This window comes from Rhinolophus hipposideros (assembly GCF_964194185.1).
Source record: "Rhinolophus hipposideros genome assembly, chromosome: 12".
Classification (NCBI taxonomy): Eukaryota; Metazoa; Chordata; class Mammalia; order Chiroptera; family Rhinolophidae; genus Rhinolophus; species Rhinolophus hipposideros.
In genome coordinates this window covers 32215344-32242130 of record NC_138058.1, presented here as the reverse complement: position 1 = coordinate 32242130, position 26787 = coordinate 32215344, and the positions used below count along the sequence as shown (strand labels likewise).

General features: G+C 38.9%; 1 protein-coding gene across 3 annotated transcripts in view; it reads left to right on the top strand.

Moving 5' to 3' along the window:
- The window catches only part of UGP2 (UDP-glucose pyrophosphorylase 2), a 37570-nt gene extending 10967 nt beyond the window's left edge, over positions 1-26603 (top strand). For all 3 annotated transcript variants that reach the window (XM_081069334.1, XM_081069333.1, XM_081069335.1), the window contains exons 2-10: positions 3925-4052; positions 4891-4998; positions 17298-17483; positions 18797-18930; positions 20031-20328; positions 21461-21658; positions 22214-22456; positions 24996-25100; positions 26146-26603. In XM_081069334.1, coding sequence (XP_080925460.1) covers positions 3939-4052; positions 4891-4998; positions 17298-17483; positions 18797-18930; positions 20031-20328; positions 21461-21658; positions 22214-22456; positions 24996-25100; positions 26146-26253 — 1494 coding nt within the window. In that variant the 5' untranslated portion in view covers positions 3925-3938 and the 3' untranslated portion in view covers positions 26254-26603. The remainder of the gene's footprint in view (positions 1-3924; positions 4053-4890; positions 4999-17297; positions 17484-18796; positions 18931-20030; positions 20329-21460; positions 21659-22213; positions 22457-24995; positions 25101-26145) is intronic.
- The last annotated feature ends 184 nt before the right edge of the window (positions 26604-26787 follow it).

The window sequence follows — 26787 nt, the reverse complement described above, 5'->3', positions numbered from 1 at the left end:
GACTTTGGGTACATCTCAGTGTGGGTTTCCAAGGATGGTTGAGACTGATCAGAAAAACTAAATGGTGAGTGGTGGCCGGGCGACAGCTCCTCACCGTCTTTGTTGCTCTTGGTGTTCTTTCTGTAGCCTTTCGTGTTTGCACTGTGAAGCTAACTTTCTCCTTTAGAAAGCGAAGTTGTTTGGTTTGTGCCAGTATCAGGACGTCCAGGAAGGATATTATGTACACTTCTTAGTTAATGAAATGGATGAATCGAAACACCTGAACCAAGAAATGAAAACAATTACTCCTTAGATTGAGTGTCTCCTACTTCTTGATTCTCTCTCTCTCTCTCTCTCTCTCTCTCTCTCTCTCTCTCTCTCTCTCTCTCTCTGTCTCTCTCTCTCTCTCGTTGGCTCCAGTTAGATAGAGGAAAACTCCAGAATGTTGAAATTTTAGTTCTTATGAACAAGGAAGAATTAGGAAATTGGAGTGGGGAGGAAACCTTTTAGAAATAGTTACTGCCAGACATATCCCAAATTAAATTGTAATGAAGTCAACCACGACATTTCTAGTTAGCCCAGTTTTATGTGGCAGGGAGTGTTCTGTCTGTCCCATTGGATATAAGAAGACATTCTGATAGAAATGCTTTTGTAGGAGAGTGTTATTTAGGGATTTTGTGCCATGGATTAAAGAGAGTTGGACTAAGAGGAAAAAATGAGCAAGATATTTTCACCTCACTGACTTAGGCTCGGGCTCAGAATAAACTGGCTTTGTTTCTGGGTTCCATAATTAGCCTGCTCTATGACCTTGGATAAGTCATTTAACTATTTCAGCCTCATTTTCATATCTGTAAAATGTGGAGGGTAAATTAAATGCTCCCTCTCATCTCTAAAAATGTTTTGATTTATGACTGAGGGAATGAAATGTTTGATCCTTAATTCATTCTCTGTCTAAATTCGAGGAGAATCACTTCTCTATTGCTAGGAAGTGAGGGACAAAACATTTTAGAAAGTTAGAAATCTTACATTATTCATGGAATTCTTTACTTGACCTTCCATTAGAATCACAGCTGTTATTGCCAGAAGTGTAACCTGAGAATGGTAAGTCCAAGAAAGCTTATAAGGTCTGTATTTCTTTTCCTACCAGAAATTCCAGACCTTTCTTAAAAATTCAGGATGGATAAGGAGGTCACTGCAGAGGGAAATGGTTTCTAGCTCTGTGCCTCCTGGTTTGTGCCAGGTGCTTAAAATAGACTCTCTTCTTGAATAAGCACACTTCCTTATTCTTTATTCTTGATTGTTCTTTATTCCTTAAAAGCCTGTCCTTATTCTCTAATCACTAAAAAACAGAACTTCACAGTAGCACTTTGCTCAGGGAAAGGAGAGGGAATGGAGTAGAAAAGATAGGCTTATTGTAATGTTCTTTTTTTGTGTTGTGGGGGTAGAAGGAATCCAAAATTGTTTTTCATTTGCATTTGTGCTGTCAGAGACGTGGGAGGAATAAAGGGTAGGGTTGTTGGTCATGACTGGAGTTTGAATCTGTGTCTAAGTTTTGTTGTTGTTGTTGTTGTTGTTGTTGTTGTTTTGAATCAGTGTTTGAAGTTTGGACCTGGCAACCATCACATGTAGTATTAAATATAAGTCTTTCAGCCAGCCTTGCTTAGTTTGACTTGATAGGGAGGATAGTGACATGGGTTCTATGCATTTTAACCTTAAGTCATGTACGTTGATAAGCTGTTCTGCAGAGAAAGTCTCTAAAGTTTGTTGGGTTATTTTTGATTTTTTTTTTGGACTGTTGTCATATAGACAGCTCATAGACAGCTATATAGTTATTTTTAAACTTTGCAGTTGCATTTAGTTTTATCTCATTTGGCATCTGTCCAAAATTAAAGTAAGTTAAATGTTTCCATCACTAGTTTTTAGGAATGTGACTGTGAATGCTGCTCTTCAGTATCTACAGCACACAAAGCAGCAGTCTATAGATGTCTTTGAAACTAACCAAAAACCGCCCCACTTATTTTAAAAATTATTATATAGTAATTTCTTGATCTATTTTAATCATTCTGACACAGAATCAAACAATTCATGTGTGTTCCTTAAGTTAGAGGTTTTATATTTAGTAGATTTTTCTTCCAAATTATTTTCTAAACATTAATGTGGGAATTGGCTTCAGGATTTGGGGAGAGTCATCCCAGGTATCCATGTGTGGCAGAGTGGGGGAATTAATTTGTGACAGATTGTAAATTACAGCTAAATCAGCCAAGGGGTGAATATGTGTGGCTGATGTCACATTAACTCTAGTTTAAAATGTTCTCGAGTTTTTAGTTACCTGTCATAGTTACACGCACCCATTGTCACGGGTTTTTACAGATTATAATCAAATTGCTTCTTACTAATTGAAACATACCTTTAGGTTGTTGATGGAACACAGACATATGTGTTTCTTGGCTCACAAAGAAGTTATTTATGAACCACAGTTTGGGTCACTTTGGTAGTTTTACTGGAATCCACAAACTTAGTTGTGTTGTGGCTTACGCCTGTAAAAAGAATACAGTTAGAAATGGCTATTTTAGGATTAGCCTGTGTGTTCTCAACAAATTTCCTTGTGTTTTTTTTCTCTTGGGGTATAATATGATGGCAAGTGTGTATAAAAGATTTTTGAAGAGCTATGTTAAGTATCTCATTTTTTAATATTTTTAGATAATTGGGAGAGGGAGAATCTGTCTGCATGAAATAAATTGCCTCAGGAGTTAACATAATTTACTAATTTCTGCTCTCAAAAGTATCTTAAAATTGATTATGTTGGCTTTAATTTTGTTTATATAAATGTTTACTTCTGTCCAGATAACATGAAAGAATTTATGGCATAGGGGATTATTTGTATCTTTATTGAAATATGTTTCTACTAGATTAATCAATATTTGTAGAACTAATTAGTTATCAAACAAAATGAACGTAAGCTTCACAAATCTACATTTATAAAACAAGGTATTGAGGATAAAGGGGGAGGTGAACAATAATCTGATCATCCCTTGTTTTTATAAAAAGACAGGATAATTGCTATCTAGATAAGTGTGTGAAACATCTGTGTTGGCATTGTTCTCCCAAAGTACTTGGAACTGGGATGTTTTCTTTTTTCTGTATTTTTCTGTTTTTGTTGGTTTTCAGCTAAAAGGCATTTCTGTCACCTTTAGGGAGATCTGTCTGTCACAGAGGTGCCCAACTCTGCCAAAAGCCCTGATAGTTTTGTCTGACACAGATGAGCATTGAAAAGTCTTGACTGAAATTGAGGCATAGCGGGGAGGGGCAGCCCTGTGTCCTTCTCCTTTTAAAGTGAAACTTTTGATGCCAGAGCAGTAGAGGCACCTTGGAACTGTCAGTATATCTCAAGAGATTCTTCTTGAGTAAAGAGTGTGAAGCTGCAGTGCTCTCCTTCTAAAATGGAAAGGATTCCTTAAATTTTTTCATCTGGCCTGGAGGAGGAAGGAGTCTTTGGCGTCTACAAAATTGCCGGACCCCTTCAGTTCTCTTTTCATTCAGCTTCCAAAAGGGCATGTTCCACAGAACATACCCTCATTAACACTATTCCAAGCATTCTCATTTTTCTCCAGCTCTGATGGCTAGGAGGGAAACATTAGAGACGGAACTGTGTACTCACATGAAGATGAATCCTTTTACTTCCACCTGCCCCATCTTCCCAAAAGTGTTCATTGTTTCGTATATACTAGTAAAGCATATTGATGTGCCAAATAGTCAAATTTGAGCACATGTGATTACATAGTCCTAACTAGTTGACATTACTGAAATTCATTGAGAGGATGATGGGATTATAGGGTCGAACCCTTTGCATTTGCTGGAACACCAGAAATAAACCAGTTGTAGTTTACCAGCTGTTTGAATGGCTATTTGATTTTTCAATTGGTGGTTTTACATTTTTGTTTTAAGATCTTAGCAAAGCAATGTCTCATGATGGCGCTTCTCAGTTCCAAGAAGTCATTCGACAAGAGCTAGAATTATCTGTGAAAAGGGAACTAGAAAAAATACTCATCACAGCACCATCACATGAGTTTGAGGTAAGGACTCTACAGTGTTTTTTTGCTTTCATCCATCTACATGCTGAGTTGCTATTGCTGATGCTGATTATCCAGCTTAAAATAAGCATAAGATGTAATGAGAACATTAAAAAAAGATAATTAGGATTGCTCTACAATTAAGGATTTTCAGTGTTTGGCCATCGTAAAACCATTGTCTTTCTTTTCTAATTCTACGAAGTTTCTAAAGTCTGAAAGAATCAGAACAAAATTATACTTTATTTGTTCTGTTTTGATATCATTGGGTAGAGAAATAGATACCAATGTTCAGTTAGAATTGAGTAGTTTATCAACCATAAATCCTTCATGCCTTTTCCAAAGAGCCAGTTCTGATAGAACCATACTACTTTGTCAGCTATAATAGAGGTCTCACAATAGGCAGATGTTTACTTTTCTACTTAAAAGTCAATAGATATTCTTTTCATTTTCAAATTTCAGTTTGTACTTAATGTTTTGAGATTAGCTATGTTTCGTTCCTTTTTGTTCTCTTGGTGAAGATTTATTTTCACCTAAAAGAAGTAGAGAAAGATATTAGTGAATAAATACAGCAAACCACTTGGAATTCCCATGGACCAGCTAGTGGTCAGATTACATGATACTGGTGGGAGATGGGGAAGGTTATTTACTTGTATTCCTTTACACATGGTTCCTGTTAGTTTTTCTTCTTTAGTTTAAATTGGGGTATAAAAAGACTCTGTTCTATCCATGGTTCTAATAATATAAGCATTTCATTAAAGACATTTTAAGTGTATAATATATAGCTGTTTTTATTAAATATTAAGCATTCTGCTAGTTGTAACAATGACTTCTGTTTTCATAGCACACTAAAAAAGACCTTGATGGATTTCGCAAGCTATTTCATAGATTTTTGCAAGAAAAGGGACCTTCTGTGGATTGGGGAAAAATCCAGAGACCTCCAGAAGATTCGGTAAGTTTTAGGTAATATGTAGGAAATCTTAAGATAATTTAGGACATTGGTTTAACATTGGAAATAGAGTAGTATAAAAGGGCCAGTAAAAATCGTCACTTCAGACACAGACGGGAGTGCTGCTTTGCATTAACTGTCCCCTCATGCTGGAATTATGGAGATAGCCTGCTACCATGTTCCCTTCTATTAGACCCATCTTTCCAGTTCCGCAGAGGACTTATGAAAGTCTAATCTCCTTTTACCACTACCTAATAACTTAATATCCCTGACTATGAGGCAGTTCTTTGGCAAAGTACCAAACACAGAAAGAACTTCATTTATGTTCTTTTCTTCCTTCTCTCTCTCCCAAACCATCTGATGTCTTTTTGTCTGTAGGGTCATGTACAGATGCTAAGTCAGCTACTTAAAGGCCTCCCCATGCTTTCAACCCACACAGCCATATTTCCCTTGCCTTCCTTGTGGGAACCAACCCAGCAGTTCCTTTGCACACTTTCTATTTCTAGACTTCTGTGTATGTTGTTTCCTTGGAATGCTGCGGGCTCTTCACCTGTCAAAATCTTGCTTATTCTTTCAGGCTCAGTCCAATGCTTCCACCACTATCATCAGCCCCTAGCAGAAAGCTGTACTGAAAAGGTGCAGTACAATAGTACCAGAGGTTCAAATCCTAGCTGTACTACGTATGAGCTTTGTGTCAAAGGAGAATAATGCCAAGTGCTTTATGTACTTTATAGGGTTGTTGTGAGGCTTCATTAAGAAACATATGTGGAAACATGTTAAACTCTGAATCGTTTTGCAGATGTTAGTGGTTATTTCTGCCATCATGTGGCACACTAAGCCAGCCTAATTGGAATTAGTTGTTTGTATGCCTATGTTGTTGTCATACTAGTTTTTAAGGCCAGGGAACCCTGTGTCCTGAACTAATGTTTGTTGAATGGATCATTTAAATGAAGTGATTGTCTAGAGGGGGGACCAAGATGGTGGCGTAGGAGGATGCTGATCTTGCTCTCCCCCTAAGAACACGTGGAATGTATACCTATATTTAGAGTAATGCCTCCTGAGAGCCAATTGAACAGCTTCGGAACAACAGACGAGAGAGACCTCACAGAGAAGGTTGGGGAACTGTAAGAGTTCTCCGGAGCTGAGGGAACTCTCCAGGAGTGCCAGTGTTTGTTTCCCCTGCAATGGATAGTGGGCAGAAACTCCATCCAGGTTCTCTGGGCAACCTGCAAGGCCACTGTAGCACGTCCCAGCCACCCCTCCCGAAGCTAGATCCCGCAGGAAGAGGAGGATCTAGGACCATAGCATACATAAAAAGGGGCCCCTCTACTGTGCACGCACACAGGATTCCCACCTAAATAGAGTATGGAGTTAGCAAAACTCTGTGGTACCCACATGCAGGGCTTCCTGGTCCAGAGAAAGGGCAGAGATAGTGGAGCTGACCCGCTCAGAGAGGGTATGGAACTAGGAAAGTGTGATAGTGCATGTGCACACAGGGCTGCTGCATCCAGAGAAAGTGCAGAGCTAGGAGGGTGTTGTGAGGCACAAGCAGAGCAGCCCTGCCCAGACCTGGCTCAAGCAACAGACAAAGCAACAGGTCGTGCTGCCTGCACACTGAGCAGATCTGCCCACACCAGGCAGCCCTGCCCAGATAAGAAGGGCAAGGATGTACTCATATGCAAGGCTGTCCCACCCAGAGCCCACTCCTTCTGGCCAGGCACTGCACCACACATGCCCACCCAGACTACAACCAGCCTGCCGAAACCATGCAGGATGCAGTCTACACAGAGGTGACTTTCAAAATTGGAAGATAGTTAAATGTCTATTTCATTTAACTCATAGACAAGCAAAATCTAAAGGAGTTCACTACCACGAAACTGGCTTTACAAGAAATATTAAAGGGTCTTCTCTTTTCAGAAAAGGAAAAGTCATAACCAGAAATAAGAAAATACAGGAAAGAAAAAAAAATCTCACTGGTAAAGGTACATATATAATAAACTCAGTGAATCAACCACTTAAAAAGCTAATACAAAGCTTAAAAGACAAAAGTAGCAAAATTAACTATAACTACAATAAATAAGGGATGCACAAAATAAAAAGATAAAAAACATGACATCAAAATGTAGAGTGATGGGGGAGTAAAAATGTAGTGCTTTCAGAATATGATTAAACTTAAATGCCTATCAGCTGAAAATAGGTTGTTGTAGACTTAAGTGGATATACATGAACCTCATGGTAACCATAAACCAAAAGCCTACAAAAAAATAAAGAGAAAGGAACACAATCAAAATGCTAAAGAAGACCAGCAAATCAAAAGGAAAGAGATCAAGAAAAGAAGAAAGGAACATAGAAGAGCAACAAAAACAACCAAAAAAACAGTTAACACAATAAGCACAATAAGCAGTAAGCATAGTACCTATTAATAATTACTTTAAATGTAATGGACTAAATGTGCTAATCAAAAGACATAGGGTGGCAGAATGGATAAAAAAAACAAGATTTATCTATATGTTGCCTACAAGAGACTCACTTTAGGTCCAAAGACACACAGACCGAAAGTTAAGGGATGGAAAAAGATATTCTGTGTAAATAGAAACAATAAGAAAGCTGAGATAGCAATACTCGTATCAGACAAAATGGACTTTAAAACAAAGAATATAAAAAGACAAAGGACATTACATAATGATAAAGGGGTTAATCCAAGAAGAGGATATAACATTGTAAATATCTACTCACCCAACATAGACTCACTTGGGTATATAAAGCAAATATTAATGGTTGTAAAAACAGAAATTAACAATAATGCAATAATAGTTGGGGACTTTAATACTCTACTTACCTCAATGGGTAGATCACCCAGACAGAAAATTCATAAGAAATAGTGGCTTAAATGCCACATTAGACCAGTTTGATTTTAATAGACATTTGTAGAATATTTCAACCCCAAACTGCAGATTTAAAAATTTTTTCAAGTGCACATGGAACTTTTTCCAGAATAGACCACATATTAGGCCACAAAAGAAGCCTCAATAAGCTCAAAAAGATTTAAATTATATCAAGCATATTTTCTGACCACAATGGCATGAAACTAGAAATCATCTACAGGAAGAAAACTGGAAAACACCCCAATATGTAGAGATTAAATAGCATGCTACTAAACAACCAATGGATCAAAGTGGAAATCAACCAGGAAATCAAAAACTACCTTGAGGCAAATGAAAATGAAAACACAACTTTACAAAATTGATAGGAGGCTGCAAAAGCAGTTATAACAGGAAAGTTCAAAGCTATACATACAGGTCTACCTCAAGAAGAAAGCAAAATGCCAAATAAACAATCTAACTTTACACCTAAAGGAACTAAAAGAAGAACAAATAAAACCCAAAGTAGAAGGAAAGAAATAATAAATATCAGAGCAGAAATAAAACAGGGACTAGAAAAACAATACAAAAGATTAGTGAAAGGGCAAGTAAAACTAACAAACCCCTAGCAAGACTCATCAAAAAAAAAACGATAGAGCCCAAAAAAGTAAAATGAGAAATGAACAAGGAGAGATTACAGCCAACACCATAGAAATATGAAGGACCATTAAAGAATACTATGAACAATTAAAATATATACCAACATATTGGATAATCTAGAAGAAATAGATAAATTTCTAGAAACATACAACCTTTTAAGACTAAACCAGGAAGAAACAGAGAAACTGAACAGACCATTACTAGCAATAAAATTGAAGCAGTAATAAAAAACTCCCAACAAAGCCCAGGACCAGATGGCTTCACAGATGAATTCTACCAAACATTTAAAGAAAATTAGTACCTATCTTTTTCAAACTATTCCAAAATATTGAAGAGGAAGCCATGCTTCCAAACTCATTCTGTGAGGCCAGCATTACCCTGACACCAAAACCAGACAAAGACACTACAAAAAAAGAAATTACAGGTCAATATCCCTGATGAACATAGAGGCAAAAGTTCTCAGCAAAATACTAGCAAACCTTATTCAACAGTACATTAAAAGGATTATACATCTTTATCAACTGGGACTTATACCAATGATGCAAGGCTGTTTCAACAGTGACAAAATAATTAATGTGATTCATCACATCAACAAAAACAAGCACAAAAATCATATGATTGTCAGTAGATGCTGAAAAAGTATTTGACAAAATTCAATATCCATTTATGATAAAAACTGAACAAAGTGAGTATAGAAGCAACTTGTCCCAACGTGATAAAGGCTACATATGACAAGCCCACAGCTAATATCATACCCAATGGTGAAAAGCTGAAGCTTTTCCTTTAAGACGAGGAACAAGGTAAGGATGCCCCCTGTCAGCGCTGTTACTCAGTGTGGTATTAGAAGCCCTAGCCACAGCGGTCAGGTAAGAGAAAGAGATGAAAGTATCCAAATTGGAAAGGAAGAAGTGAAACTCACTATTTGCAGATGACATGATATTCCAGATAGAAAACTCTAAAGAATCCACCAAAAAACTAATAGAATTAATAAAAGAACTCAGTAAAGTAGCAGGATACAAAATTAATATACAGAAAGCTTTCGCATTTCTATAAACTAACAACAAATGATCAGGAGAAATTAAAAAAACAATCCCGTTTATAGTTGCATGAAAAAGAATAAAATACCTAGAAATAAATTTAATAACCAAGGAGGTGAAATACCTATACTCTGAAAATTATAAGAAATGGGAACACAAGGTCCCCGGTTAATTTACGATTGTCATTGTTCTTGTTTTAAAGTCCTCAAAAAGGTTGGGGTTGTTGTTTATTAATGGGGAGGAGTTATATGGGGGTCAACTTTTTTATTTTTGATTGAGGCAGAGAATTGCCATAAAGAATATCATTCCAATATGATATTTAGCTTCAATAGTTTTGCTCCATAAAATAACAGAGCTTTTCATACTCTTAGTCTGTTAGTCCAAAAACATTGAGATGTCTATGTTTAAATGACAAGGCATTCTGAGAAAGTTAGTGTATATGCCCAGTAAAAGTACATAGTTTTTGTTGTTTGTTTGTTTGTTTTAAGATGAATCAGAGTATATTGTGCAGCTAATGTTTGCTCATCTTTCTGAAAGATTTACTACAGGCAATTGGGCCAAGGATCTGACGTGAGTGACACAGGATGGTTTGTTCTGAATATGGTGATTTCCCAACTGCAGTCAGCTAATGGCAAAGCCATTAGAGACTTGTGTGTGTGTGTGTGTGTGTGTGTGTGTGTGTGTGTGTGTGTAAAGATAAAATGAGATCCTGAATATGTGAAAGTATTCTACCAGAAGGAAACAGTGATATTTAAGGAAATGGCCCTGAGAACATGGCTGGATATAAGAGTCTCATTTTTTCCTTGACATAAAGCTTTAAGTGGTAATATATAGAATCACTAATCTAAGCAAATATACTAATACTAATTTACCAAATATTGACAAATCTAATTCCCTACTTTTTGATTCCACATTGAATTGAACAGTCTTTAGTTTTCGCCAGGACTATGTTCTTTCACATGCCTTTATGTACAGGACTTTTATTTCAGGAAGGGGATGTGCCTAAGGAGTCTGTGATTCTTCCATGAGTCTTACTTCTAATCACATGAGTCTGTGATTCTTACTTCCATTCTAGTTATTTATTTATTGTTTCACTTTATAAATAGTAATGGTATAAAGACGTGGCTCCTTTGGTGTCAGTTCCATGACTGACTTGGAGAAATCCCAGGTAATGTTGTTGGACAGGGGCTCTAACCACGGCCCTTGTGTGCATAGTACGGGACGGTCCAGTCCTCCAGAATTGAGCTTCTTGGGAAAATCGTAGCATGGGTAATGGTGGCAGTACCACTCTTTGAGCATCCCATTCCCCCCTCCTCAACCCTCACCCTACAGTGAGTCATTTTGGACCTTGGTTCATGTGTTGCAAGGCCTAATACAGATTATTTTAATGTTAACACTCTCCAAGTATATGTTTTATGCAGGTATTTTGCATCTTATAATCAGATGAGAAAAGCATATTTGTGAGGTTCTCTTATGCCAGTTCAAGTCTCAGTTCTAACATGACCTCTTCATCCTTAACTTTCTTAGTAATGAAACCACTTTTGCTTTAAACTTAGTATTAATAAAAAAAGAAATAAGTTCCTTATCCAAAATAGGACAAGAAATAATTTTCAGTGAATATATTTCATTTATTAATAGTTCTACTTGTTCCATTCATTTATTCAGTTATTTACTCAACAAATATATGAGTGCTGCCAGTGAGCCTGACACTTAGAGGTGATGGATATGGTGGGGCAGAACCATATGGCAGTCACTGCCCTCATGGAGTTTATAGTCATAGAACAGACGCGTAGCACTGAACAATGAGGAGACAGTGTAATAATTGCTGTGATAGAAGTTTGGTAGTACTTGAAGCAATAAGTGGGGGCCGCTCCAGATTCCCTCTGGGATATGAGGGTCACAAGAGGCTTCAAAAGGAAGTGATGATTTTGCTATGTGGTTCTTGGACTCCCTGACAAAGTACATGTTTTCTTGCACATATACACCCTCACAAAATGCTTTAAACATTTTAAAAATTCTTTTGTGATGAAAACCCGTAACATAAAATTTACCGTCTTAACCATTTTTAAGTGTACTCTTCAGTAGTGTTAAATATAGTCACATGGTTGTGCAACCGATCTCCAGAACTTTTTCATCTTGCAAAACGCAAACTCTGTATCCATTAAACAACTCTCATTTCCCCCTACCCCATCCTGTGGCAACCACCATTCTGCTTTCTGTCTCTATGAACTTCACTACTCTAGATACCTCATACAAGTGGACGGAAGATTTTTTAATCTTAGGTTTTCTTTCTGTTGTTCTGAAAATTGCCTGAGTTCTGCTACCGGTTATATATCCTTGGTTTTGCTTTTCTGGACAAACGTGAGAAGCTCCAAAAGCCTGGGGATTGTTATATGCCAGTGTTCTTGCCAGTGGAAACATGAAGCCAGCAGGCATAGCAGAAGGGAGACCCAGCTCTCTGCAGCCATCCTGAGAAGTCGTCAGGCAATATGGAGCCATTATAGGAGAAGCAGTTTGGAAAGTCAGAAGTATTATCAAAACGTTTTTCTCATCTCAGAAGCCTGTGTTAACCCAGGGTTTGGCAGACCTTTTCTGTGCAGGTCCAGATAGCAAACAGCTTAGGCTCTGTAGGTGGTGCGGTCTCTGTCATGATTAGTCAGCTCAGTCATAGTAGCAAGACAGCCGCCACAGATAGCATGTAAACTAATGAGCGTGTCTGTGTTCCAGTAACACTGTAGGAAACAGCTGGCAGGCCTGATTGTACCCCAGGCTAGAGTTTGTTGACCCCTGCCTTAAACTATCCTAAGCTACACTTGACTGGAGAGAGACTGGGTGAAACCCATACCAGGGAGGAGATCATTAAGCTTGCTTTGTGACTTGAAGCGGAGGGAGAAACTCAATACCATCCTTTATCAAATTTATGCCATTGTTTATCAGTTGCACATTTTATGTACCAGTAAGAAATAAAAAAGTGCAACCAGTTAATTCTAAGACCCCACTGGTTGTATGATGCATCCTGGTTGCAAAAATGATAAAATGTGGGGTGGATTAGAAAGAGTGTCTGGATCGGTGATATACTGATAATAGCAGCCAGCAGTTGAATTCTTACCGTGGGCCACACAGTTTTCTTAGCACTTTACATGCATTGTCTCATTTGTCCTCATAACAAATTAATGAAGCAAATGAAAAAGGCTTAGAGCAATTAAACAATTTGCCATAATAAGCAGTGGAGTCTAAGATTCAAACCCAGGCAGCCTGGCAATAAAGCCTGTGCTCTCAGCCACTGAACTGTATGCCTCAGTATCATTTTTTGTCAAATGATACCATTCACACTGGAATTGATACAGATTATTACAGTGATTTGAATCATTTCATGGAGGAAACAGCAGTTACATCAATTCCTTTTAGCATGTGCTTGCAATTTCAGACATTTCTCAAGGCAGCCAAGAAATGGTTTTAATCCATCGTGTGCATGCTGGTTCCCTCAAAGAAGAATTATTAATTAACCTCTTCTGAAAATGTTTTAAAATGATAACATTTATAAACCAAGCAGAACTTGTGCTGGAAGAGAAGTCTTGGTGCTCCGTGCACAGATAGTACCTGTGATGCCGGCCAGCGCTCAGGTCCTGCTGCTGCAGAGGAGAGGCAGCGCCACATGTCACTGTCATTCATTCTTATGCATCTGTGAGCTTTGCACTGAAGATGGTGCAATCCTGCATGAGGGATGGAGGCTTCACCAAACATGACCTTACTGACTTTTGAAAGCACAGGAAATACATGAGCCTTTGAGCCCTCACAGTCTGGAGAATTCTGGTGTTTCTAGCGCAAACCTGCATCCAGGAACTGACAGAGCAAGTTGTGAGAGCTTGCCGTGGAGAGAGTTGAGGTTTTCAATACTTGTGATCATCAAAAAGAAAAGTCAAAATGGAATGGCAAGTAAAAATGGCACGCATGTGACCATCTCAAACTACATCACGTATCATCTTATTCAAACCAAACAGAAGCCTTCTCATTGAAATTCAGTTTGGAGAGAGTTCAAGTTTAGTTTTTGCTTTATTTGCATATTAACGTCACACTGGGAGGTAAATGGCGTCTCTCAATAAAGATTATTTTTATATTCTGTGAATGAAATTTCCACTGTACTGAAGTAAATTTTGTTCAGAATGTTTTGTTTTGGCGGGGGAGAGGGGATGGAATTGCAGTTTTCTGAAAGATCAGTTCATTGAATGATGGTGACAGCTAGGTTGCAGTAGCTGAAGGAGTGAAAGGGACGTGAATGTAGCAACGTTTTGCCTCTAAGAAGATGTAGAAAAAAAGGATGTGGGTGCTGGAAAGGATGAGCGAGTATATGTGTTGCTGTTTTGGGGGGTTTTAGATGGCAACTATTTGAATATATTCATGCTGATGGAAAGGAACGGAGAAGGAGAGGCTAAAGATGAGACTGGATGATTGATGAATGGGGTTCTTGAGATGAATGCTGGTGGAGAGACTGCGATAGGGTGGGAGACAGCTCTGATAACCAGAAGAGGAAGCAGCAAAGATGAATATGCAGGAAGGTCCTGACAATCTGGTGGCAGAAGGTTGAGGGCCATTCTGTATCATGGCTTTTCTTTGCTTTATGAAATAGCAGTGTAGCTCAGCTTGGTGGCTGAGGGGGTGTTTCTGAGCTTGTTGGTGAACCATGGGATAAAGTACTCGTACATGATTTGCCAGCTTTCCCTAATGAAAAAGAAAAATCTCTGGTCTAGGTATGATTTTTCTGTCATGAATTAATCTGTAGGAGCTTTCAAACGACCCAGACTTTGGTCGTTACCTTTAGAAACGTGAAATGAGGGAACGATCTGCGAAGGTACCGAGCATGGAACGTGGCACACGCGCGCTGTGCAGCAAGGGTTGAGGGAATAAGCCGATGTTCTTGGGACACATCCTGTGCATACGCAGAGTCACTCCAAACTTGTTTTTCTGTTTACGCAGATCATTCTTTCCGGCAAACTTGCTTTTGTTGAAAAAAAAAATCTTTCAGAGTGCAATAATCATACCCTTGTGAATTGTAACAGGGCAGGTACTGTTAGCTTGTTTGGGGAACTTGGCACTGTCTCCAGGAATAGCACAAATATGTTACCAAGAACTGGGTTGTACTGTTGCTAATGGGAACAGTGTGTCCACGACTGTGTGATGAATCCGCTTTTCTTCTAACTGGAAACTAAGTTGTGCACAGACTTGGCAGGACACAGATCACGGCAGGCAGTTTTTAAAAGATCCTTTAAAAAATCTTTCAGCTTCTGCAGAAAAACTAGATCGACATCCTAGAGGGCAGAATGTTGTTTAAATCACGTTCTTTGGTGGATTGCCAACAACTTTCTTTTGTTTGTTCCCCAGAGGAAGTTGTGTCGTTGACCAATTCTTTTATCCCAGGGAGATGAGAACATGAGTGGCCAGGCCTCCCTTACACAGTGCAGGGAGCCTCATGGGGTTTGCCCCCCCTCACCTGTAGTAGATTGCCCTACTGTATATTTAGTTGCAGTATAGGTCTTCTTAGAACACTGAATTCTATTCATGTCTGGGAGAGAGAAAGACAGGGTGATTAGGATGGAAAGCACAAAGATAGCACTAGTAATTGACTAATGTGATTCAGTCAGTCACTTCGAGGCCGTACCCCACAGTACCTGGTACTCCCTATTGTCTCCAACAACACTTTTCCTGAGTAGGTATCTGTGCATTCTCCTGAGGGAGGTGAGAAGGGGAAAGTGGAGAGCAGGTTGAAAAATGTCTGTCACTAGGTGTGTTCAGTGTAACTTCAGCTGTTGCCAAGCAACTTTCTAACACAGGTGCCCTTGGTTTGTGGAACTAACTTGAGCTCTGTGGGATTGCTTCGTGAAGTCCCTGAAGAGGGTGTGGACAACCTGACCAACAGAGAGAACTTCTATTGGCATATAGGGTGATTTACATGGTGGAAAGCTGTGCTTCCCACCTAATTTAACCCGTAATAAGCTTTAGACAGTGTCCTGACTTCTTGGAATCAAACAATTGGTACCTTTCTTTGCATGTATGTATGTATCCATCCATCTGTAGATGGACATTTGAGTTGCTTCCACTTTTGGGCTATTGTGAATAATGCTGCTGTGAAGGTGAGTGTACAAGCATGTCTTTGAGAATGTTTTCAATTATTGGGGGTATAAACTCAGAAGTGGAACTGCTGAATCATGATAATTCTATTTTTAATTTATTTCGGAACCACCATACTTTTTTCCTTAACATCTTCACCAGTTTTACATTCCCACCAATAGTGCACAATGATTCCAAAAGCATTTTTTAAAAATATTGACGATGTGTGTTCAATGTTGCTATGCTGACATGATTCTAATTTGTTTGTAGGGTCTTTGGATTTTCTGTATATAAAATTATATCTGTGAATAATGACACTTTTGTTTCTCCTAATGGATATATAGATTGAATACTATATGACAATGAAAAGTGAATGTACTATAGTTACATGCATTAATGTGACTTATTCTTAAATATAACATTGAGTTAAAGAAGCAAGGTACAAGAGGATACTTCATGGTATGATTCAATTTATCTAAAAGTTTAGAGACAAAATTAAGTAAAAATGTTATTATGGAGACATACATAGGTGGTAAAACTAGCGAATAGAAGTCAAGATGGTGGTTACCACTAGGGGTGGGAGAGGAAAGTGATGAAAGTGATTAGGGACAGACACATGCAGGCTTCTAAATTATGGCAGCGTTCCTTTTTCTTTAGGTTAATCTTTCAACTGTATATGTATATTTTATAAACTTTGTATGTATGATGTTTCACAATGAAATTTTTTTAGGTGAAATTGGAAAACAGGCCTGTCTCGCCATAAAGAAAAAATTTTTGCTTCTTTGTAGTCTATGTTTTTAAAAGTATGTTCAAAGAACCATTAAATAGGTAAAAATATTTCTAAACGAACAGTTTTACCTAAAATGAATGTGTGAACTAGGGGTTTTCAGTGAAATTGATTTTCACACTCTTGTGAGACCTCTAAATGATGAGGAACATGAAGCACTCTTCTACAAGACTCTCTCCACAGTTTTTTTCTGGAAGTCAAAAGTAACTACTAAATGGAAATTCTTGGCATTTAAAAGATAATTGGAAGTGGTCTCCTTAATAAAACAAGTGTCCATCAAATACCCTACAAATTCTTTACAACATTATTGATTATATTCCCCCAACTGTCTTTCCCATGGCAATTTTGTGGTTACTGATTGTGCTTTCTCGTCCCCTCACCTTCTCCCTCATCCCCACCCACCCTCCCATGTAGCAACCCTCAGTTTTATCTCTATGATTTCCGAGGGATAATAGATTGGGGGCAAGGGGTTATCAGTTTGTGAGGGGTGAAATGTCTAATACATTGTTTTGTACACCTGCAACTAATAAAAAAAAAGATAATTGGAAAATAATTAGCTTGGTCCCAGTTGCTAACCCTTGTGAGTAAATATAATGCACCAAGGAATTCTCCTAACTTAATAATAGACGACTTGAAGCCGCTGTATCACAATAGCATTTCGTTTACCGACTCCGATAAGAACTTGATTTTGAACCAGTAGGACCTGTGACATTATAGGAAATGCAGCTGAAATTTTCCACAGAGAAAGTAAAACTCTTTAAGGCAGCCTGGAAGTAACCCTGGGATTGATTTGTTTTAATCTCTCATAAAGCTGTTTGAATTCACTTCTGTAATTCTTTTTTTAAATTTTAGATTCAACCCTATGAAAAGATAAAGGCCAGGGGCTTACCGGAGAATGTATCTTCTGTGCTGAACAAGCTGGTGGTGGTAAAACTCAACGGTGGTTTGGGAACAAGCATGGGCTGCAAGGGCCCCAAAAGTCTCATTGGTGTGAGGAATGAGAACACCTTTTTGGATCTGACCGTTCAACAAATTGAAGTGCGTAATATTAAGCCTTTCTCCTGATCTTTCAGTTCTTAGTTTATTATCAATCGTTTTTAGTTCTTAGGTTATTATCAACATTACCTTGTAACATAACAGGTGTGGATTTGAGCCAGTCAGGGAGCTTGCTATCTTTAGTCTCTGTACTAATGTATAAGACGGTTTGGTGCTCCTAAGGGCAAATCCTTAGGGTGATGTAAGAGCTTTTGATCTTTAAATAGCATTTGCAGTTGCTGAAATCTCTGAATCTATTCGGATTCTCCTTGTACGTCCTCCTCCCACACACCCACACACACACTTCCTTTCTTTCTAGTGGCAGCCTTCATCACAGCTGGAATGATGCGGTTTTATTAACCCCTTTGGGGAGGCTGGGGAGAATTTCACATAGGTGGTTGGGTGCCATAGATGCTCAGAACTGTTCTTGGCTTCTCTTTTACGATCAAGTCATCAGTCAGCCCATAAGCTTCAGAGGCAGCGGCTCTATCTTCTCATCTCTTTGTCCCTAGTGTCAGATGCGGTGCTGGCAGCCACAATAATAGCACTAGCAGTAGCAGCGGCTAACGGTTATCCAGCACGTACTGTAACCAACTATTATTCGGAGCCCTTTACATGAATTGCTCATTTGTTCCTCTCAACAACTCTGAGATAAGTACTCTTATCCCCATTCTACAGATGAGGAAACCAAGGCACAGAGCGGTTGATTTACTTGCCCTACTTCTCTAGCTAGTAAGTGCAGAATCAAACTTTGAACATACTAATTCAGACTGACTTCTAAGACCCTGTTTTCTTCCTATTCGGTGTTGGCCCTTAGCTCCTTCTAAAGATTGAAAAGATTTCAGTTCAGGTGTGATTCACAATTCTGGATATAATCCTGAAACCAGGGAGCCATGTGTTTGTAACACTTGTACTTGCCACCCGCACGATGCTCTGGACACAGACTAAACGCTTAGTCAGCACTCACCCATCCAGCCAGGCCACGGGGCACTGTGGCCGGGCACAGCTCCAGTCAGACTGCCCCAGGGAGGGAGGGCTTCTGGCTCAGTCGCTGACCTGCCATCTCCCTGGCCTCAGTTTAGCCATCTGTGAAATGCAGACAATAGTTTCTGTCTCAAAGTTGTGATTTAATGAGCAGGTACATGGTGAATTGCTTAGCAAAATGTCTGGCTTATGCTAAGTAGTTATTTATTTAAAATCTATGTATTTGGTTGCATATAATGTTCCAGACTTCTGTGATTTATAATTGCACATTAATTTTATACTTTTAAGCAAAAGAAAAATAAGTGTGGGTAATCTGTCATTTTCCTCCCTAGCATTTGAACAAAACCTACAATACAGATGTTCCTCTTGTTCTAATGAACTCTTTTAACACAGATGAAGATACAAAAAAAATACTGCAGAAGTACAGTCATTGTCGTGTGAAAATCTACACTTTTAACCAAAGCAGGTACAAGGAGTAAAAATATTAACTCTGAGGGGTTACTCCTGGGAAAGGAGGACTCGGGATATACACGTGCCGAAGACAAATGTTTGCAAGTGTTTGGTGCTTTTAAGGCTGAACATTTAATAGATTTGATTTTTATAATCATTCTGTGGTTCTGTAACCTCCAATTCTTAAAAGAGAATCTGTTGGGGATTCTGTCCCATGTCCAGAATACCTGAGGACAGCTTTAGGTCTTTGCTTCCTGGGGGCATATTTGGGCTCCAGGTGGGGCTATGAAAATCTGTATTCCACAATACTGATAACCTTTCCTATGGGGATTTCTTTAACATCCTAATATAAATTCTGGAGAAAGTCATCTACTTTGGGGAAGAGAGAATAAATAAAAAGGAATTCAGCTAATGAATTGTGATAAAGTTCAGACAAATGGGGAAATGAGGCTTCCATTTAATGACAGACATGGGTCTGTGTGAACAGGTACAAAAGGATATTTCTATAAAGTTGTACCATTAGTTTTTTGGTTTGTTTTTTTTAATACATTTTTCCTTGGACACTTTCTTATGTTGCAGGTGGCCTGCCCCCATATTCCAGTTGGTCTTCAGTCTGTTACAGGGCGAGCTCCTCTTCCCCCATTGCCAGCCCCTGCTCGTGCTCACTAGGGGTAGGCAGCAGATTTCCCTGAGCACTGACCTGCTGTTGATTTTCTGGGAAAGAGAGAGCACCATCCCCGAATATATCTGTTCATAAGAATGGATAGCTTTTCCAAAATAGGTTTCCAGGGAAAAGAATAATTCTACAACAAAATAAGTTTGAGAAAATTTACTTAAAATATCTCCCCTCTTAGAGAATCATGAAACCTATTAATATCTCAAAAATATGGCCTCTCATCTGTATGACCATGGAAAAAAATTTTTGCAGCAAATATTACTATCTAGGAAACTGAATTTTGGATGAGAGTTTCTTAAATGGATTCACCTATGGTTAAATTACTTACTGTTAGTAAGACTGAAAAGGAGGGAAGTTTTATTTAACTTTAAATGCATTGTTTTTCTTAAAGGTCTGGAATGCTCTAGAGTTGATACTGAAAAGAACTTTTTTTTCCTAAGGTACCCAAGGATTAATAAAGAATCTTTACTGCCTGTAGCGAAGGATGTATCCTACTCAGGGGAAAATACAGAAGCTTGGTACCCTCCAGGTCACGGTGACATTTACGCCAGTTTCTACAACTCTGGTTTGCTGGATACCTTTATAGGAGAAGGCAAAGAGTATATTTTTGTGTCTAACATAGACAATCTGGGCGCCACAGTGGATCTTTATATTCTTAATCATCTAATGAACCCACCCAATGGAAAACCCTGTGAATTTGTCATGGAAGTCACAAATAAAACACGCGCAGATGTAAAGGTAAATACTGAGAAGAAGCACTCCGGGGATTCCCCTCTTCACATTTCATAGGTTATGTAGTTCAAACTTTCTTTTTATTGGAAAGTTTCTGTATTAAGCAGAACATATTTCTCCCTTTGCTGACCTCACTGGAAGACAGTGAGATAGTATTGTGTAGAGTACCCCACGTTCTGACATAACAGTGTGTGTATAAATTCAGATTTAATGGTATTACAATCACCTTTATTTTTTGAATGATCTGTATGGTCAATTTTAACTGAACAGTTCCACACATATTTATAACATAAATCTGTAATGTTAAAACATTTTCAGTACCTTTGTTCAAGCTTTTAATATTCTCTTAGTATGGTGCTTAAATGTTTTTATTTCATTGTTCCTTTAATGAAATTTTACTATTTCTATTTCCACAGCATGTATTTCTCTATATTTTTTAACACTAATATCTCCTTAGTTGCACAAAAAATGCAGTTTTTTGGCGCAAAGCAAAAATTTGATTCTTAAACTCCGCATGTTCAGTGGTGGTAGCACTTGGCCTTTGATGAAATGGTACCCAAGGTTTTCCTCATTACCCACAGGGAGTAAGAACAGTGGGCAGTGTGAATACTACCGTGATCAGTCCCTGGGCTGGGTCCTGTGCCTCTTCTAAGTGACTCCCTCACAGGATGAATGAGGGAGCCACTCCCCTCTTGCCATTCTGCCGTGGCCTCAGCCACTCGGGTCACTTCTCGTCCACATGTGCTTCTGTCTTCCCTTTTCTCCCCTCAGCCTAGAGCTAGTCGGAGCAGGTCTGAGGTGGTGGGACTGGTTATTTGGTGACGGACGGTGGTCTGGGAATCAGAGGAATGGCTGGCTATTCCTGTAGCAAACCTTCAGAAAGTGAGGAAGACTGATGTAATCCCAGGGCTTTTATTATGGACAGGGGGGCGAATGTACAGTATAAAATGACAGGCATCCTAAATTACTTTCATTCTGCTTTCACGTGTGTTGCTTTAAATCACTGCCAGTGCCTTTTATTTCTGGGGGATTTTACTATTAGTGTCTTTTCGATAACATTCATAGGCTATCAGCAGTGTGACATGGTAGGAGGGGGAGAGACGTGGCGGCACTCACTCGCTCTTCTCTGCCTTTCTAGGGTGGGACGCTCACTCAGTATGAAGGCAAATTGAGACTGGTGGAAATCGCTCAGGTGCCAAAAGCACATGTCGATGAGTTCAAGTCTGTGTCAAAATTCAAAATATTCAATACAAACAACCTCTGGATCTCTCTTGCAGCAGTTAAAAGGCTGCAGGAACAGAATGCTATTGACATGGAAATCATTGTGAATCCGAAGGTAAGCCAAAGTGCCGTCCTGCCGCTCACCGGCTCCAGAATTCCTGAGGTCACTGCAGGCCACGCATAGACCCACTACGCGCTGGTCTGGCCTGTCTAGTATATTGGCCATTCCTTCTTTTTGCCTCGTCAATCTCCCCAGTTCCTGCCTCCATCTTTCAGTCTGCACCCACCCCTTTGGCATGCTAAGCCATGTGTCCTTACTTGGCCCTGGGCTGCAATAGTGGCCAGAGCAAGGGCACTCCCCAAAGGAGGGAACCTGCCTCAGCTTGCTTGTCACCCATACTTCCAGGCCTTTGGACACAGGCACCTTGCATGAGTTTTCTGACCCTTCAGTGCTTTGTTGTAAAATGGAAATATTACTAAACAGAAGAGTTATGACGGAGAAAAAATCACATGTATAAGTACCTGCTTATGGTAGGTCCTTGATAAATGTCAGTTCTCCAAATTGTTTCGTTCAATGAATCTCTGAAACTATTCCCCAAATATTAACCTGCCTACATGGAACTAAGTTGCTAAAATCTGTTTCTCTCCCTTCCCTCTCCATTTCTTACAGACGTTGGATGGAGGCCTGAATGTCATTCAGTTAGAAACTGCCGTAGGCGCTGCCATTAAAAGTTTTGAGAACTCTCTAGGTATTAATGTTCCTAGAAGCCGCTTTCTGCCTGTCAAAACCACATCAGATCTCTTGCTTGTGATGTCAAACCTCTACAGCCTTAATGCAGGATCTCTGACAATGAGTGAAAAGCGGGAATTTCCTACAGTGCCCTTGGTGAAATTAGGCAGTTCTTTCACAAAGGTATGTAATTATAAAGATAGCTTCTGTCTCCCCTAAGACTATTACTGCTTTCATCAGTGGGAGAATATTAATTCTGGCTTCACAAACCTTTATTGAGCCTCTACCATGTGCTGGGTGGTATTCTAGGTCCGAGATATTTAGCAGTAAATAAAAGACTAAGATCCTTGCCTTCATGGATATTCTAGCAGGATAAGGATGATAAGCAAATAAATTGAATGTATAATCTGCCAAGTGGTGGAAAATGCTATGGAGAAAAATAAAGCGTGAGTCAGATGTATGACAGGATGGTCTCACTGAGAAATGGAGTGTGTCATGCAGGTATCTGGGGTGAAAAGCATTCCAGGCAGGGGGAATAGCAAGGACAGTAAAAGCCCACCCTAACATAAGTGGAATTCAAACAGTGTCATCACGTGAAATGTTGAGGTTGACACAGTGGTGGAGTGAGCCTTGGGGCTGCCTCCTGTGCCATCCAGGTCTGTTCTAGTCCTGGTTGCAGTTTAGTACCACTCGCTGTGGATGTGTGCACTGCCTTTTATATTGACGGACATGATTCTGGGTCCTGTGGCTGGGCTGGAATTTCCAGGATACCATGTGGCATTTTGGGAGTCTCCCTATTTAGTGCCTGTTTCATCAGCCTGGTTGGGTTGGGAAAATCCTGGTGATACAAGACCCATCATCTTCTCACATGCTGAGATGGGAATGCCAGCCATATTTCTGCTAGCCTCTCTCCCTTCACTTCCTTCCCCTCTCTAGCCTCCTCCACACCCCGCAGGAGGTAAGAACTTTAGCTGCCCCACTGTGAGAACAGGGCTGAGTGGGCAATGGCTAGTTGCTCTTCGGAAGAATATGTTTTAGGGACATTACAGAGCACAGTATGGCTGGAGCAGAGAGCAAGTGAGGGACTGGGGGTGGGGTGGATAGTTGATCAGAGAGGGAACAGGCCAGATGGATGAGAAGCCATTGGGGTTGTACACTGAGGGGTGAATCAGCGAGACTAGGGACTAGGTTGTCGCAGGAATCCTGGCGAAAGGCAACGGTGACTCGGACCGAGGCAGTAGCAGTGAAAATAGTGAAAAATGTTGACATTCTGAGATACACTGAAAGTTGTACCTACACGATTTGCTGTTGGAGTAGATGGAAGGGTAAGAGAGAAAAGAGTAAGGATGATTCCAAGGTTTTTGGCCTGTGCAACTAGAAGCACGGAATTGCTGTTTACTGAGAAGGAAGCAAGCTTGGGTCGGGTAAGTTTAGGGGGAACCGGAAGCGGAGTTAAATTTTGGAGATAACTGTAGTTATTAGATCTTCAAATGGAGAACTTGAGCTCAGAGGAGAGATCTAGACGAGACAGGTAAATTTGAGTGTTGTCAGCTTGTAGCTGGTAATGTGAAGCCGTAAGACTCGAATCACCTAGGGAGTGGGGGGTGGACGTGGGAGGTCCAAGAACGGAACCCTGAGGTGTCCAAGGCTTAGGGGACAGGATGAGGTGGAGGAAGCAGCAAAGGTGACTGAGGAGTTGCAGGTGAGGAATTGGGAGGAAAAGCATGAATGTGTCCTGAAAGCCAAATGAAGAAAATATTTCAAGAAAAGATCATTGTCCAGTGCTACTGCTGAATAGAGTAAGATGAATGAAAGTTCATCAGATTTATCAGTATAGAGGTTGAAATCTGAATTTGAAATCTGACTGAAATGGATTTAAAAAGAGAATGAGAAGAGAAGTTAGAGATATGAATGTAGACAACTTATTCCAGAATTTTGCTTTAAAGAAAAACATAAATGTAGCCATAGACAGGAAGGGATATAAGATTTAAGAGGTTTTTTTGTTTTGTTTTTTTAAAGATGGGAGAATGTGTACCATGTTTATACATTGATGCAAATTGATGCAATCAAGAGGGGAAAACATTAAAGAGAAAGGAGAATTGCTAGAAAATATTCTCGAATCAGCCACAAGAAGAGTTGGTGTTAACTTAGAGTAGAAACAGTCCAACCCCAGTACTAGGAGGGACAGAGTAATGGGTCGGGGGGCAAAATGGGGGGTGGTGGTGGTGGTGGTAGAAGCCAGTGAAGTTTTCCAATTTTTCTTGGCAAAATGGGACACAAGGCCATATAGGGCAATTTCTAGTGCCCGTAAATATAAGGGAATAAGAGGAAAAGACAGTGATCATTTATAATGATAATTTGTGCAGTTGCTCTTCCTAAAATATATTCCTACTCATCCCTAAAGCCCAGCTCCAGTCTAGCTTGCTTCTGCTCCAGATTAGTGTTTACTCATCTAGATCTTAGAATATTGATTGGTTGTCTTTTTAATTTATTTTTCTAATGTCTGATCTACTCAGTTATATTGTAATTGCTTGATTGTCAGGACAATTCTTACTTCCAGGTCTCTCCTGCAAATAGTGAGTGCTTAACAAATAGGTTCTTCCCATAGAGGGCCTGAGCTTGGCCATAAACAGAATGTTTTTACGGTTCAGTTAAATTATTTTGTTAATTTAATCCCTATCCCATTTTTCAAATAATTTATATGTCTCTATTTTTCTTTCAGGTTCAGGATTATCTAAGGAGATTCGAAAGTATACCAGATATGCTTGAATTGGATCACCTCACAGTTTCAGGAGATGTGACATTTGGCAAGAATGTTTCATTAAAGGTGTGTTGTTATGAAAAATACAGTTCTTACAGCTTTACAAAAACAGGTTTCATTTTCTAGTCCTAAGTTTACCTTTATTTTAAGGAATACTTCTTAGTCTGTACCAGATGTTTATAAGATACACGTTTTAAAAATGAAATACCTTACCACAACAGTAGTAATACTGCCTTCCATAGATATACAACATACTTAAAATACAATCATAATTGTTGTATACAGGAATTTTGTGGAATATTGCATTCAAATGGAAAGCAAACACTAATAAATAATTGAGCTGGTACTGTTTTATTGAAATATGACAATCTTTAAAATAGAATCACTGTTAAATTAGCATTAGCTCACTAAAAATGACTATTTGAATCTGAATCAAAGTAGCTAAAAATGACAACTTCATTTATACGGAAAATAATTTATTCCTATTAATCTGTTGTCATCAGTATAAACATTCGTTCACATTGCTGTAGTTCTTGGGTACTTTTATGACCATCATTCCAGCCTAGCATAAGAAATAGGAAGGACTATGGGTATAAGTATTAAAGCTATGAACCAAAGATACAACAGCTTTTTCCTAATCAAGTGATTTTTTAAAATCTCATACCTAGATTTCATGTGTTCTTCCTATTAAAGCTATTTAAGTGAAGATCTTGAAAACAACAAAAAGATACATATATAAATATATATATAAATATATATATATAACTTTGCATATATAGATCTTTATATGTTTATTGCTGATACTGCCTCATCTAAACAGTCTCACTTAAAATAAGAAAACTTTATCAGTAAACTGTTCTTAAAAAAAAAACAAACCCAACCCAAACCAATACGTAAATATAAACCAAGCACCCTTTAGTTTCTTCACGAAGTTAGGTAATGCTGGTGGCCTTAACATGCTATGTTTTTCATGTTTAATATTGTTTATAAATACAATTACTGCATTACAAATGAAGTTCTGCATAAACTTGATAATTGTAAGAAAATAATCAACTGCATTTCAGCTTCCGTTGCAAGTACACTCTTGCTTTTTGTTTTCCCTGTCACATAGGGAACGGTTATTATCATCGCCAATCACGGTGATCGAATTGACATCCCACCTGGAGCCGTATTAGAGAACAAGATTGTATCTGGGAACCTTCGTATCTTGGACCACTGAAATGAAAAATACTGTGTACACTTTATACTAATTATGGGCTAAATAGTTTCTTACAATGAAATGTTGTCTAGGATTCTAAAATAGGCAGGTACTTGACTATGTTACTGTACTCTGCAGTGTTAATTTTTAAAGTAGAATTTTCCGCAGTACGCTTTTAATCTAAGAAAAACACAGATGGAAGCAATACTTTTCTTCTTTGAAGAGGACCCTGAAAGTTAGTTCATCTTAAAGTGCAATACTGTTAATATTGTAAAACTGGGGCAGCTCTGCTGGAAAATCTTTTAACAGAGGCCTCAATGATGGTCACTTTGAATTGCTTGTGATTTCAAAAATAAAGCTGTGAAGCAATAGATGTGTACACTTATGCTTTTCAACATTAACATTATGAAATCATGAAGAAAAATGGTTTACAGTAACTGCTCAACAGTAAGTACATCAGTTGGAAGATTCGCTCTTGGAATAGTTTAAGTACTCACTGACCTGTTACCTAAAAAATCAAGTTTTTGCATTTCTAAGAATCTTGACCACATCATC